Source organism: Theropithecus gelada, chromosome 16 (assembly GCF_003255815.1).
Source record: "Theropithecus gelada isolate Dixy chromosome 16, Tgel_1.0, whole genome shotgun sequence".
Classification (NCBI taxonomy): Eukaryota; Metazoa; Chordata; class Mammalia; order Primates; family Cercopithecidae; genus Theropithecus; species Theropithecus gelada.
The window spans coordinates 9,422,897-9,438,941 of record NC_037684.1 but is presented as its reverse complement, the minus strand read 5'-3'; the positions used below and the strand labels follow the sequence as shown (position 1 = coordinate 9,438,941).

Here is a 16,045-nt window from a genome sequence, read left to right as displayed (position 1 = left end):
CGGTGTGGCCTTCCGACGCGTTGGAGCTTGAGAGGTAAGAGACGGTCCCTGCTCCTACCGGGACTGCGGTGCTCCCGCTTGTACCGAAGCCCCGGGGTATAGTCCAGCACGACCCTGGACTGGCGACGACTCGGATGGGGAGCAAGCTAGGAGAGCCACCCCCGCCCCCCAGCTCCAGCCAGGGGATGGAATGGGGGCATTTGTGTGCTTCTCCCCTGCCTTTGGAGTTCAGCTAGTTTGCTGAGCAAATTCCCTAAAAGGCTGACTATGAGGACTTGATCGCGGGTGGAGGCGGGACGGTGGGGAGGGACGGTGCGGGGAGCGAAAGGGGTTGGAAGGCGTCGCCGGCGGCTTGGCGGGCCTTACCTGTGTTCCTGTTCCGGCTGCAAAACAGAAAGCTCCTGCCCAGCGAGCAGCGGTTTCCTCGGGGGCGGAGCAAACAGGCAGAGCCGAGTGCGTCCTGGAGGCTTCCACTGTCGCGAAGTTGGGCCCTTTGTTTCAGGGTTCTTGGCATTGACTCACTAACCACCGTAAATTATTGTTCTTAATCTAAGAGTTAAAAAACAGAATTAGGCCTGGTGCGGTGGCTCATGCCTGTAGTCTCAGCACTTTGAAAGGCCAAGTGGGAGGATTACTTGAGCCCAGGATTTCGAGACCAGCCTGGGCAATGTAGGGAGACCCTATCGCTGTGAATAATAATAATAATAATAATAATAAATTAACCGGCGCGCACCTGTGGTTCCAGCTTCTCCAGAGGCTGAGGTAAAAATCGTCTGAGCCTGTGATCGCGCCACTGCACTCCAGCCTGGGCAACACAAGAAGACATTGTATCAAAACAAAAACAAAACAAAACAACAAAACAGAATTAGAATTGCCATTATCCTGTACCGCTGGCAATTAGAATTGCAAAACCCATTACCCTGTGATTACCCTGTAATCTAGAAAGGGGACAAATGAGAAAAATGTCTCCTTCCCAACAACGTCTGTAAAATACAGAGACGCTATCTGAGAAGGACAAAGAGCTCCGTGTTTCAGTTTCCCAAGAGGGGGCTTCTGTCGCAGCTGTTTCCTTCAGTTTCGTTTCTGCCTGAAACTAGCTAGTTCCCACCCAGTTTTCCTCAGTGGATTGGGGCGGGGGCTTGGGAGTGGATGGGAGGATTTGTGTTGTTCTGATTTTACCTACAGTATACCTGTGTAGGAAGTGAAACTGTTCATCAATTTCCACAGAGAAGCAAGGGCAAGAATTATCTCGAATTACTCCGATCGACGCATGTGTGCAGGCTGTTACCCAACAGCCATCCATTGCCCCCAGGGGCTTCTCATAGGCCCCTCTCCACCTCCACCCTCCCCCCACCTTCTGTTTCCTGGATTCTAGGGTATTATTTCTACGTTTAACTAACAAACTCTAGTACTGTATGTTTACTTTGTGTCGTGTAGCATTTTAAATGCTGTACATATATTACCTCATTTACTTCTCACTACAACTCTGCGAGGCAGCTTTTATGGCTATCACTGTTTTGCTTAGGTACAGAGAGGTCAAGTAAATATCCCCAAACCACACAGCTAATAAATGGCAGAGCCGGTATTTGAACTGGTGGGGGGGAGGGGTTCAAAGAAGTCTGAATCGACCCCTGAACTCTGCTGCCTCTCTCTACATGTTTCTGCACACAGGTCCTTCATTCAGGACTGATTTTGGTGGAAGAAGACAGCAGGTGGTGGGCATTCACTGTGCTGGTGGGAAGTCTGGTTATATTAAGAAAGGGATTCTGGCAAAGTTATTCTGTAAATAAAACAGAATCAGTTGTTTTTGTTAAATATATTGGTAAACTTCCTGATTTTTTTCCCCCCTGAATTCTCAATTTGTTATAGTTCAATTTTATTTAGGGTTTCAATTTTATTTAGGAAACAATATCTTTACCTTACAAAGAATCTGCAAGTGGCACTGATTATAATACCTTTATACCCAAAGGAAGAGCTGGGATAGAGTTCTCTAAGACTTTTCTGCCTGCAAAAGATATGGGTGGGGTTGCCATTTGAATACAGTTACCAATGAAAAACTATCAGCATATCTAGGCTTTAACAATAAAGTTCATGGGGGTAAAGAGAAAAGATTTAACTTTGAAGTCCCCATATATCAAAAAGAATATTTTACAAGTAACTTGACAAAGATGTTTCGGTGGTCTTGGAATGCAAGACAGAATCCTGACAGTAGAAATTTCTAGGCAAGGGTCTAAATTAGGCAAAGTGGTAAGATTGTGAATGTCCCAGCCTTTATTTCTGAATCTTGACCTCTGAACTCTGCTGCCTCTCTCTACACATGTTTCTGTGTACAGGTACTTCAGGACTGATTTTGGTGTAAGAAGACAGCAGGTGTATACTTAATGCTATTTCCTTACCTCCCATTCATTCCTCAACCCATCGTAAAATAATGTCAATTAATATAGATTACCTTACTGAACACCTGTGAAACAAAGCATAGTTTTAAATGTTTGTTGTAAATTATCTGAGTTAATCTTCATAATAACAGTCACAGGTGGCTGCAGCATGTTTTATAGTAAGAAAATAGAGTTAGAAAGAGTAAATACCTAGACTAATAACAGTACTAAATGACAGAACTGAAATTCAAGCCATCTTCACTGACTCTATTCTCCAAGACCTTAGCCCCTGGTTTATTGTCTCCTGATGCCCATTTCCCAGGTGTCTGAACAGCATTTTTCAAAGTTACTGTTAACCTTAATTTTACTAAACCTAATAACACTTTCCAGTCATTACCTAGCTGTATCTGTCAGCAGTATTAGACATCTTAAAACCTCGGCAGGTGACCTTGTTCCGGGCTTTGTTAATACCAAATACCCTTGATTTTTTCCCTACTTCTTTGATTTCTCATACTCAGACCTTTCTACAGTCTCCTTTTCAATGTGTTCTTCTTTTACTTATCTTCTAAAGTTGATGTTCATGGAGAATCTGTTCCAAACCTGGATGTTCTCATGCCATGGTACACATGCCCCTCAGGTGATCCACTACCTCCATGTTTCAATGCTGATGACTTCACCTGGCCAGTTCTAGTGCATCCTTTAGGTCTTGGCTTAAATGGAACCTACTCCCGGAAGTCTTACTGAACCATGGTCTCCAGATTAGTTCAGATACCCTATTCAATGTGTTTTCCCTCTTAGAGGCCATATCACACATGATGGTAAAGGCTAATTTCATTAGTTCCCTTCCCTGCCAGCCAGTCAGATCCTGAAGAGACTATACCTGTCTTTCTTGCTATTGTCTTCTACCAGCATATATTAGACAGGTTTTAAATATTTTCTAGTAAGTGAATTGCAGGCCTGTAACAATTTTTTAATCAAAAATGAAACAACTTTTCTAATACTTTAAGGTACAAGTTCAACATGGAGGCAAATCACTGGTCCCTGGGTGTGGATCTATCTTACCCAGACCTGGTCATCGATGTCGGAGAAGTGACTCTTGGAGAAGAAAACAGAAACAGGTTGCAGAAAACTCAGAGAAACCAAGAGAAGGCAAGAGTTACACAGGCTGCGTGTGCTTTATTAAACTCAGGAGGAGGAGTGATTCGGATGGAAATAGCCAACGAGGATGAGCGTCCCACAGAGATGGGACAGGATTTAGAAGAATCCTTGAGAAATCTTATTCAGTATCAATATTTGCAGGCTTTCTTTGAGACTAAGCAACAAGGAAGGCGTTTTTACATTTTTGTTAAATCTTGGAGCGCTGACCCTTTCCCTAAAGATGGTTCTTTCAGTTTCCGCATTTGCAGCCTTAGTACTTCATTATACTATAGATCTGGCACCTCTGCGCTTCCCATGAATTCAAGACAGGCATTCGATTTACTGAAGACCAAAGAAAGAAAGTCCAAATATAATCTGATTAATGAAGGGTCTCCACCTACTAAAATTATGCAAACTGTATACCAGAACATATCTGACTCAAATCCTGCGTATAAAGTTTTCCAAACCGACACTATTGAATATGGTGAAATCCTATCTTTTCCTGAGTCTCTATCCATCGAGTTTAAACAGTTCTCTACAGACCACATCCAACAATATGTAGAAGATACAATTCTAGAGTACATCCCTGCATTTGCAAACACTGAGGGAGGTTATCTTTTCATTGGAGTGGAAGATAAGAGTAGGAAAGTCCTGGGATGTGCCAAAAACAACGTTGACCCTAACTCTTTGAAAAATGTAATTGCAAGAGCAATTTCTAAGTTGCCCGTTGTCCATTTTTGCTCTTCCAAACCTCCGGTAGAGTGCAACACCAAAATCATAGACGTGTTTCGCGGGAAAGAGTTGTATGGTTATCTCTGTGTGATTAAAGTGAAGGCATTCTGTTGTGTGGTGTTCTCGAAAGCTCCCAGGTCATGGATGGTGAAGGAGAAGTATGTCTGTCCCCTGACAACTGAGGAATGGGTAGAGAAAATGATGGACACAGATCCAGGTAAGAGGGAAGCAGATTCTCCCTCCCTAACCTTTCTACCTCTTCCCCAATATCACTTCCTTCTTTATTCTCTAAGCTTGACCTTCTCACACCCACTGAAATTTACTTTCTCTAAATCTCCATGCTTTTCATAGATGGTAAGTTTTATTGCGTGAGAAAAAACCAAAATGAGATATTTTGTGAATGGTGATTTCCCACAAAGGAAGAAGTAAAGGAAAACCCTGGAAATTGGTTCCTATAATAAAATCATTGAATTGGAATTTGCTGGAGCCTCATAATAATGATTAGCTCATACCTCAATTTAGCATAAAGTCAACTCTGGGAGACAAGGGCTAGTGTTGGTTGAGGTTTGTTTAAGTGGGATTAGTGGAGGTGCGTGCACAGGGATATAAAAACCTGATGATTAGAACTTAAAGAGAGTGTTTTTTTTTTTCACTGCAATTCAAGCAAAGAACTATTCAAACATGGAAGAGGGAGCATTATATTGCATGGGGAAACATCACTCAAAGTTCAAAAAAGGGCTTTTAATGATGAGTCTTTGGGAACCTGGACATAGAGTCAAGAAAGAGTAAAGCGCCAGGCACGGTGGCTCAAGCCTGTAATCCCAGCACTTTGGGAGGCCGAGACGGGTGGATCATGAGGTCAGGAGATCGAGACCATTCTGGCTAACACGGTGAAACCCCGTCTCTACTAAAAAATACAAAAAACTAGCCGGGCGAGGTAGCGGGGGCCTGTAGTCCCAGCTGCTCCGGAGGCTGAGGCAGGAGAATGGCATGAACCCGGGAGGCGGAGCTTGCAGTGAGCTGAGATCCGGCCACTGCACTCCAGCCTGGGCGACAGAGCGAGAAAAAAAAAAAAAAAAAAGAAAGAGTAAAGCATCTGACTTTGTGGCCTGACTTGTACCATGTTAGATGCAATTTAGACACAGCCTTGAACAGACTATTGCAGTAGTGAGACATGAAATCAAGTAGTGTAAATTAAAATGTTCTTTCTTTCAGAGTTTCCTCCAGACTTTCCTGAGGCCTTTGAGTCTCAGTTGAGTCTATCTGACAGTCCTTCACTTTGCAGACCCGTGTATTCTAAGAAAGGTCTGGAACACAAAGCAGATCTACAACGACATTTATTTCCAGGTACTAACTGCCAGTTTTTACATCAGGACAGAGGGAAGTCATTTAATACATTTCGTGGAAAACAAATCCATGAAAGATTGTGTCCTGCAGATCCAGGTGTATACAGTGACAATGTCACAAGCCTCTTGGGGATGAGTTTCAGGTACCTTTAGAAATCATCAGGCCCATTGGTTACCACATCTGGCTGATTATTAGAAATGCCATAGGAGGTAGTTAAACATGCAGATGTCCAGGCCCACACCAAGAACTTATAAATGCTTAATTTCCAGAGATAAGGCCTGGCCATGTGCATTTGTGCAAGCTTCCCAAATTATTCTGATGCCCTGCTGGGTTTGGAAACCAGTGATCTAGTACAACTACAGGGGCACAATGGAATAATCAGCCACTTCTGGTCTACTTTTCTAGGATGGAGGAATTATGTCTGTAAAAGGAATAAAAATGTTCACCTGGTAGAATATAAGAATACAGAAAAACCACAAATAATTTTCCTTTGGAAGAGGCTAGAGGAAACAGCTCACTAATGCTTCAGAGGTAGCACCAAATAATAATTCAAGTCCATAGACAATGTTAGGTAACCCCTCTCCCTGCTGCCCAAACATTGTTTTAGCAAGGTTTTTTTTCTCAGAGTTCCTACTTACAAAATGAAACTTAAATTTCTCAAGGAGGGAAATGGCTTAACTTCACATATTGAATATATTAAGGATAAGATTTGACAGAAGAATATGATACACAAATATCCTATGTATGTCCAAACATTTATCAAGGGCAAGGTAATTCATATATTAGACCTGCCTTAGGTCTATTTACCACCAAATAGTTTCTTTACTTACCTGAGATCTTTATAGTCATTAGCTTATCAGAAAGGTTTTTAAACATTCCACATAAGAATCCAAGATGCAAGAGTAATTGAATATACGGCTTTCACTTTCTCAGGCTCAGTAAATTGCATTTCAGTTGACATGCTCCACTGTCCATGAGATACATAGAAGGGTGACATCATTCGTTTTACCAGATTTGTAGGGTGTGGGTTAAAGAGAGATGCACCAGGCCGGGCGCGGTGGCTCACACCTGTAATCCCAGCACTTCGGGAGGCGGAGGTGGGCGGATCATGAGGTCAGGAGATCGAGATCATCCTGGCCAACATGGCGAAACCCTGTCTCTACTGAAAATACAAATAACAGCTGGGCGTGGTGGCGGGCGCCTGTAGTCCTAGCTACTCAGGAGGCTGAGGCAGGAGAATGGCGTGAACCCAGGAGGCGGAGCTTGCAGTGAGCCGAGATCGCGCCACTGTACTCCTTCCTGGGTGACAGAGCAAGACAACATCAAAAAAAAAAAAAAAAAAAAAAAAAAGAGATGCACCAGAAGGAATTTCTGTTAAAGTGTACGATTCTTTGGGGGGCTTTCCTCTCCCTTTTAAACATAACATGTGATTCATACAAAATCACACAAACACAGTGAAAACATCTTTCTATTTTCTTCATGTCTAGTCCCACCAGGACATTTGCGATATACTCCAGAGTCCCTCTGGAAGGAACTGTCCTCACAGCATGAAGGACTAGAGGAGTTAATAAACAAGCAAGTGCAACCTTTCTCCCAGGGAATTGTGATCCTCTCTAGAAGCTGGGCTGTGGACCTGAACTTGCAGGAGAAGCCAGGAGTCATCTGTGATGCTCTGCTGATAGCACAGAACAGCACCCCCATTCTCTACACTGTTCTCAGGGAGCAGGATGCAGAGGGCCAGGACTACTGCACTCGCACCGCCTTTACTTTGAAGCAGAACCTGGTGAACGTCGGGGGCTACACCGGGAAGGTGTGTGTCAGGGCCAAGGTCCTCTGCCTGAGTCCTGAGAGCAGCACAGAGGCCTTGGAGGCTGCAGTGTCTCCGATGGATTACCCCGCGTCCTATAGCCTTGCAGGCACCCAGCACATGGAAGCCCTGCTGCAGTCCCTCGTGATTGTCTTGCTCGGCTTCAGGTCTCTCTTGAGTGACCAGCTCGGCTGTGAGGTTTTAAATCTGCTCACAGCCCAGCAGTATGAGATATTCTCTAAAAACCTCCGCAAGAACAGAGAATTGTTTGTCCACGGCTTACCTGGCTCAGGGAAGACCATCATGGCCATGAAGATCGTGGAGAAGATCAGGAATGTGTTTCACTGTGAGGCAGAGAGAATTCTCTATGTTTGCGAAAACCAGCCTCTGAGGAACTTTATCAGGTAAGCAGCTGGATCTTCCGTCTTTAAGTATTGTTTAATCTGGATTTAATATTCTCTGCTAAGTCACCTTCTTCTTTGATAATTGAGTGGTTAAATGATCTGTGATAACATACTGTGCTCAGAGGAACATGATACAATCATTTTCTCCCCTTGTTTTTTAGAGAAAACCTGAGTGTGTTCTTTTAATTTTTACAGTGATTAAAAAATCTGCCAAGCAGAGACCCGGAAAACTTTCATGAGAGAATACTTTGATCACATTCAACACATCATCATTGACGAAGCTCAGAATTTCCGTACTGAAGATGGGGACTGGTATGAGAAGGCAAAAACCATCACTCAGAGAGAAAAGGATTGTCCAGGAGTTCTCTGGATCTTTCTGGACTACTTTCAGACCAGCCACTTAGGTCATAGTGGCCTTCCCCTTCTCTCAGCACAGTATCCAAGGGAAGAGCTCACCAGAGTAGTCCGCAATGCAGATGAAATAGCCGAGTACATACAACAAGAAATGCAACTAATCATAGAAAATACTCCAGTTAATATCCCCCATGGGTATCTGGCAATTCTCAGTGAAGCTAAATGGGCTCCAGGTGTTTCAGGCAACAAAAAGATTATTAAAAACTGGACTATGGAGCAAATAGTGACCTTTGTGGCAGACACCTGCAGGCTCTTCTTTGAAAGGGGCTATTCTCCAAAGGATGTTGCTGTGCTTGTCAGCACCAGGAGAGAAGTGGAGCACTATTGGCGTGAGCTCTCGAAAGCACTGAGGAAGAAAAGGGTTGTGGGTCTCAGTGATGCGTCTGATATGTCGGGTGATCGCATTGTTTTGGACAGTGTCCGGCGATTCTCCGGCCTGGAAAGGAACATAGTGTTTGGGATCCATCCAAGGACAACTGATCCAGCTATCTTACCCAATATTCTGATCTGTCTGGCTTCCAGGGCAAAACAACACCTATATATTTTTCTGTGAAGTGACCATTAGGAAGAACTCCAAACCAAAATGCTATGTAAATGTCTATGGGTGACAGTCTGCTGATGGTAGAAACCTTTCTTTTTAGTTCACAAGTCGGTTAGAGATTTGGACAGAGCTGACACAAAGAGTTTGGAGCTCCCCCATTTCTGGCTGTCCTTTCAGGGATTCCTCCCCCAGCTCTTTTCACCAGCGGTGGTTGCCCCCATTCTGACCCCTGACTCTTCCAGCCAGAAAGATGGTGGTTTTCTAAAGGAACTTTAGCTGCCCTGCACAATGCAGATCTGTGTCTTGCACTCTGGGTAAAAGCCATAAAAATAAGAAACTCAGCCTGTGACCTTTCCTCCAAGGCTGGAGTTCTTTTTTTATGTGACTTCATGTAGTTTGTTGCTTTTAAAAATTTGTCCAGAATCGTTTTCTGCAGAAGCATGGTCTGTTAGTAGCTTACAGGCCTAGCAGAAGCAATTGTTTCCTGAATTCTTGACATTTATCTTTGCTGTATTCATTTAGGGCTTGGGGGAGTCCCAAGATAATTCAGTCACTGTCAGATTAATAATTTTGTCAGAACAAAGAATATCGTTATGATTACTTAATCCTTAAAATTGTGATCTCCAGAGCTTGTTCTCAGAATGGCCCAGACCAAGGCTTAATTGTAATAGTGAACATTAATGGTACCTTTACAGAGAAATTATAGGCCAAGAGAAAATCCTGGCTTTTAGTAGAAGTTAATATTAGAGACCAAAATCTGGTTCTGAAGGTGTATATCAGCCCTAAGGTGAACGAACTTGGGAAAGCTTGTCTTTAAAAATCAATGAATGTTAGCCGGGCACGGTGGCTCACACCTGTAATCCCAACACTTTGGGTGGCTGAGGCAGGTGGATCACCAGAGGTTAGGAATTCAAGACCAGCCTGGCCAACATGGAGAAACCCCGTCTCTACTAAAAATACAAAAAGTATCTGGGCATGGTGGTGCATACCTGTATCCCAGCTACTCGGGAGGCTGAAGCATGAGAATCACTTGAATCTTGGAGGCAGAGGTTGCAATGAGCTGAGATCATGACACTGCACTCCAGCCGGGGCAACAGAGTGAGACTCTGTCTCAAAAAGAAGAAGAAGAAAAAAAGCAGTGAGTTTATGTTGTTAAATTGTAACATCTCAGCTTAGCTCTATGCATTAATCTATAGCATACCTACCTAAGTTTTATGTCATTCTTGAACTGTGATTTTTTTTTTTCTATCTGCTTTCATAGTTTGGTGGGCCACTGTTATGGACTGAATGTGTCCCACTGTCACCCCTAAATTCCCATGTTGAAGCCCCAACCTTCAGTGTGTAGCTGGGGCTGCTAAGGAAGTAATTAAGGTTATACATAGTCACAGTGGAGAATCTGATCTGCCAAGATTGGTGTCCTTATAGGGAGAGACCCCAGAGAACTTGTTCCCTTCCTCCCTGCGCACACAGACAAGAGGGCATGGGAGCACACAGAGAGATGGCAGCCACCTACAAGCTAGGAGGGGAAGCCTCATAATGAACCACCCCCTGCTGGCACCTCTGTCTTGGACTTCCAGCCTCCAGACTGTGAGAAATAAATTTCTGTTGGTTCAGCCGCCCAGTCTGTAGTGTTTTGTTATTGCAGCCTGAGAACACAGCTGTGTGATCATTCATCAAACTAAAAACACTGATACTTAACAATGCTAATGCAATTACTTATTTGCTTTTCAGTCTCTACAAAACATTCTAAACACTAATCTAAATACTAACAATAAAATATTTGCATAACTAATGAAAATTAAGAAACTACATGCCCAGTATTCCATTTATGAGTAATCCTATTTGACTGATTTCCCTCCATATTATAAGTGTTGAACTCTTCTGCCGGTCTTCCTCTTATTTGTGTTAACTCATGGAATTCTGGTTATCTAGCCTTGAAATTGTAGGCTCTTCTAACTTGAGCAAAAACTGACAGATCAGCAAAATAAGGAGAAAAATATTTCTTTCTTCTGGCTGCATTAAATGAGATACAGCCCAGCACCAAAACTCTATCTTTGTAAATGTTCTTAGTAAACTCCCTGGTCTTTGGAGTTATTTCAGCCTTTGAGAGTAATTCTTTAAAAGTCTAATTCTGACTGGTTGAGTCTATATGATTTATTGGCCTAGTAATATTTGAAACAGTATCATATTTTAAAATGTATAAACACTTTTGAATTTTTGTTTAGACCAAAGAGGATTACTGATGCTTTCTTTTTTCATATTAATGAGGAAATGTTTAGCTTATATGTTTATTGCATTTCTGTTTTAAATAAAAAATTGAGAGTTTGTGTCTCATTAAACTGAAAAAACAGGTTCTGTAAAATAAATGATTAAATGGAGGAAAAGGAGAAGACTGAGGCCAGCAACTCCATGACACAGCCAAAACTGAACCAGTAAAAGGTTAAGCAAGATTAACTTTAAATTTTTTTTAAAGAGAAAAGGTCTCACTATGTTGCCCAGGCTGGAGGGTAGTGGTGTGATCATAGTTCACTATAGCCCTGAACTCCTGGGTTCAAGTGATCCTCTTGCCTCAGCCTCCCATTGCTGGGATTATAGGCATGAGCCACTGTGTCAGGCTTAATTGGGTTTTGATGGGTGCCTGCCTATCTCTGTAATCTGGCTCTAATCATATAGGACCTGCTTCATTAAAGATCTGAAAATCTACCCAGCCATTGTAAAATGAAACAAAATGCTTTTAAAATTTAAATTAGCGTTTTATTTTAGAAGAACAGAAAAGTTGCAAGCATAGTACAGAAAGTTCCTGTATACCCTCACTTAGCTCCCTCCTTTTTAAAACAAACAAACAAACAAACAAACCAACAAACCTAGATTATTTCCATTAAGATTTCTGAGAATTCCAGGAATGCTTCCATGTTTCACAGATCTGTCCTTGTAGTCTCCGGCCACTTCTTGCTATGGAGTGCTATACCAAGACCTCTGCTAGTTTCTAGTTGGCTTGACTTAATGACTTTACTAAACTACTTCTGCTCCTCTGAATCTCAAGCGTGGAAAGAGGTCACATCTTTTGTTTCACAAATTAACAGTCAACACCTGGGCCTATTTTCAACAAAGCTTAGTAAAGCCTTGAGAATAGTGAAAGACAAATATTTAAGTTATAAATTAGTAGGAGACTGAGGTGGGAGGATCATATGAGGCCAGCCTGGGCAGCATAGCGTGACTGCCCTCCCCCCCCTACTCCGGAAGACAACAACAAAAAATTATCTGGGTGTGGTGGTGTGCTCCTGCAGTCCTAGCTATTCCAGAGGCTGAGGCGAGAGGATCGCTTGATTCCTGGAGTTCAAGGTTGTAGTGAGTGATAATCATGTCACTGCATCCTAGCCTGGGCATTAGAGTAAGACCCCATCTCTAACAAAATAATGATAAAACAATCAAAAATTTAAAATTAGTTATTAGATGCCAGTGTGCCCAGAGGCCTTTGACCACAGATGATCTTGACGCGGCCTTCTCTCGCCTTGTCCCTGTGCCTCCTTCTACCATTTTTCTTCCTGAGATATTTGAAAGTAAGTAGCGGACAGGGCTCCCATTGACCTCAAAATACTTCAGTGGGTATTTCCTAGAAGGATATTTATAGTACCATCATCAAAATCAGTAAATTAATACTATTATCTAATCTATAGACCTTATTGAATTATATCAGTTGTGCCACAAGTGTCTTTATGGCACAAGAGAAAAAATTCTGGTCCGGGATTTGATCTAAGATGATGCGTTGTATTGAGCTTTTATTTCTTTTAAGTCTCATTTAATCTGGAGATGTTAATCAGTCTTTGTCATATCCTTGACACTATTGAAGAGGATTGGCCTATTATTTTGCAGAGTATCTGATTTTGGGTCATTCCATGTGTTCTCATGATTAGATTCAGGTTATGCATTTTTGGTACGAATACCATAGAAGGGCTGTTATGGTTCTCAGTCCATGGTATTAGAAGGTATTCGATAGTGATTAGTTCCATTCCTGATGATGTTAACTCTGATCATTTGGATAAAGTGGCATCTGCCAGGTTTCCCTACTGTGCAGTTACAATTTGCTTTTTGTAATTAATAACTTGTGTGTGTGTGCATGTGTGTGTGTGTATGTGTGTGTGTGTGTATGTGTGTGTGTGTATGTGTGTGGGGTGTTTTTGCTTTTGAATGCATAAAATTTGAGATTTTTTTCTAATTAAAGAGTAATTATTCAAAGAGTTCAAAGAACTGATACCGGTCACATTCTTTGACCCCCACATGCAAATACATTAGAAACTAGTAATAAAACAGTAACTAGAAAAATGTTCATATCTTTTGGAATTAAAAAAGTGTTTAACTCATGGATCAAAGCAGAAATTCTGTAACCATTGTCACAGCGAGTTCTAACTAGCAAGTTTAAGGAGGAGAGAATTTCAGTCTCACTCAAATGCTTTCCTAGAAAGAGGAAACAGTTCCTAACTAATTTCATGAGGCTGGCATAATCTTGATAACAAGTCTGGTAGGTAAAGTAAGAAAGGAAAATTGCAGGTCATTGTCACTCAAATATCTACATGAAAAATTCTAAACAAAGTTTTAGTAAAGGAAATCCAACAATATGTAAAAGTGATAATACATCATGACCAAGGTGGTTTAAGTCAGGAATTCAACGTTGATTTTGGCATTAAAAAATCAATCATCAGGCCCAGAGAGGTGGCTCACTCCTGTAATCCCAGACTTTCTGGAGGCTGAAGGAGGAAAGATCCTTCAGGCCAGGAGTTTGAGTCTGAAGAGAGCTATGACTGCATCACCGCACTCCAGCCTGGGTGCCAGATTGACACCCTGTCTCAAAGAAAAAAAAAATTAATCGGTGTTATTCACCACAGATTAAGAGTTCAAAAGAGAAAAATCACATGATCATCTGAATAGATGAAAAAGCTTTTGATAAAGTTCAGCATCCATTCATGATAAAGACTCTTAGCAAATTAGAAGTATAAAACACTTTTGGAAATCAACAAAGGGAATTTACGGCATAAACAAACAGCAGGCCAGCATGGTGGCTCACACCTGTAATCTCAGCACTTCCAGAGGCCAAGCAGGAGAATCACCTGAGCCCAGGGGTTAGAGACAAACCTTGGCAACATAGCAAGATCCTGGCTCTACAAAATAAAATAAAATTTAAAAATTAGCTGGGTTTGGTGGTGTGTGCCTGTAGTCCCAGCAATTGGGAGGCTGAGGTGAGAGGATCACTGGAACCCAGGGGGCTAAGGCTGCAGTGGGTTAAAAAAACCCAACTCCTCCACCCCGCCAAAAAATAACTATAAAGAATAGCAACACAATGTTCAATGTAAACTTTGATATGGTGTTTTACCTCTGAGGAGAGGCTTATTGTTGATATTCTTTAGCCACGTAAGGGGTTGACAGATGTTCATGCTTTTGTTCTTTATACCTTATATGTATTCTATAAATATTATCTTGTTTCTACTCAATAGTTAATAAAAACATAATTTAAAAGTTCTGTGAATGGTTTTACTCTTCTCACTTCTGAGGGGTCTTTTGGGATATGCATTTTCCATTCCAAGTTGATCTGATATGTCATGCCTGCCACACACATTCTCATGGGAACAACTTCTTAATCTTTTTTGTTTCTGCCTTGGAAGCCATCCTGGTATTCTGGGAAAATCCCTGCACTAGCATTTTCTTTTTTATTTTCTCTCTCTCTCTCTATCTCTTTTTTTTTTGAGATAGAATCCCTTGCTCTGGGATGGAGTACAGCCTTGTGATCTTGGCTTATTGCAACCTCTGCCTCCTGGGGTCCAAGTGATTCTCATGCCTCAGCGCTCCCACCCGCTCCTCAATCCACCACAGTAGTTGGGACTACCGGACGCGCACCACTATGCCCTCTCACCATATTTTCCAGGCTAGTCTCAAACTCCTGAGCTCGGGCAATCCACCCACTTCGGCCTCCCAAAGTGCTGGGATTATAGACGTGAGCCACCGCACCTGGCCTGCTCTAGCTTTTTCTTTTTTCTTTCTTTCTTTTTTTCTTTTTTCTTTTTTTCCCCCCAGACAGAATTTTGCTCTTGTTGCCCAGGCTGGAGTGTGGTGGTGTGATCTTGGCTCACTGCAACCTTCGCCTCTCGGGTTCAAGTGATTATCCTGCCTCAGCCTCCCGTGTAGCTGGCATTACAGGGGTCCACCACCACGCCCGGCTACTTTTCTTGTATTTTTAGTAGAAACGGGGTTTCACCATGTTGGCCGGGCTGGTCTCGAACTCTTGACTTCAGGTGATCCACCCACCTCGGCCTCCCAAAGTCCTGGAATTATAGCCATGAGCCACTGCCCCCAGCCTACACTAGCATTTTCTAAGCCAATGACTGAAGAATAGTTTTTTCTCTTCGGTAAGACTGTATCCGTAGAGCTGGTGTCTGGATCAGATGAGATGAAGAAAAGCACAGCTATGTGCTTTCAATGTTTACGTTATTTAATGTGAATAGGTACTCTTCCTAGGTACCTTAAGATTTTAGAATAGGCAGTAGGGAGTTAATGCAGTCCAGAGTGGGGTAGGTGGAGCCTGCGGACAAGGAGCAACTCAGCCTTGCAAATTCCCCTGTGATGAGTCATTTTGGCCTGTGTACATTTCAAAAGCTATGTATTGAGACACCAATTCTTAGACAAGTGAGCAGGAAAAACATGTATTACCATAATTACCATAATAAGGGGACTAAAGGAAAGCAAAGTGGCAGGAGGTCTGTATCCAGCGAGACCAACCTTTGGAGCATCCCAACTAAAGGAATCTCCCAAATGACCTCAAGATGCTCCCTACACTGCCAGGGTTAGGTATTTGAATCTGTCTCTCCTGGAGCAATCCGCTCCTCGCACCTTTGTCTTCTTCTGTTCATCCACAGCTGGTCTGACTTGGTTCCCGGTGGCCACCGTGCTTTTTAAAAAGCAAGAGGGCGTCAGGGCTGCTCTGGGAATGCGAGGAAAGCTGGAAAGGTTGAGTCACCCCTTTAAGGGCATGGTAAGAAAGCCTGGTATTTCTTCAATTTTGATGAACCAAAATAGTGACAATTGCGCAAAGGTGGAGAGTCGATAATAAAGAATGTGGACACTTCCGGAGCGCCAACTGCCCAATAGAAATGCAGGCCACTCTGGGAAATGGGCAGCCGGAGGGCGGGACGAGGAGGGCTGGAAAACAGAAAAGGATTCACATTCTTTTTTTTTTTTTTTGAGACGGAGTCTCGCTGTGTCACCCAGGCTGGAGTGCAGTGGCCGGATCTCAGCTCAC

The 16,045-nt window shown here is 42.6% G+C and overlaps 1 protein-coding gene across 1 annotated transcript; it reads left to right on the top strand.

The window, feature by feature from the left end:
* The first annotated feature begins 1,669 nt into the window (after positions 1–1,669).
* SLFN13 (schlafen family member 13) lies at positions 1,670–10,373 on the top strand. Its single transcript, XM_025363742.1, is given in 5 exon segments — positions 1,670–1,822; positions 3,383–4,461; positions 5,460–5,591; positions 7,079–7,802; positions 7,998–10,373. Coding segments are annotated over 4 exon segments (2,694 nt in total). The 5' UTR covers positions 1,670–1,822; positions 3,383–3,395; the 3' UTR covers positions 8,770–10,373.
* The last annotated feature ends 5,672 nt before the right edge of the window (positions 10,374–16,045 follow it).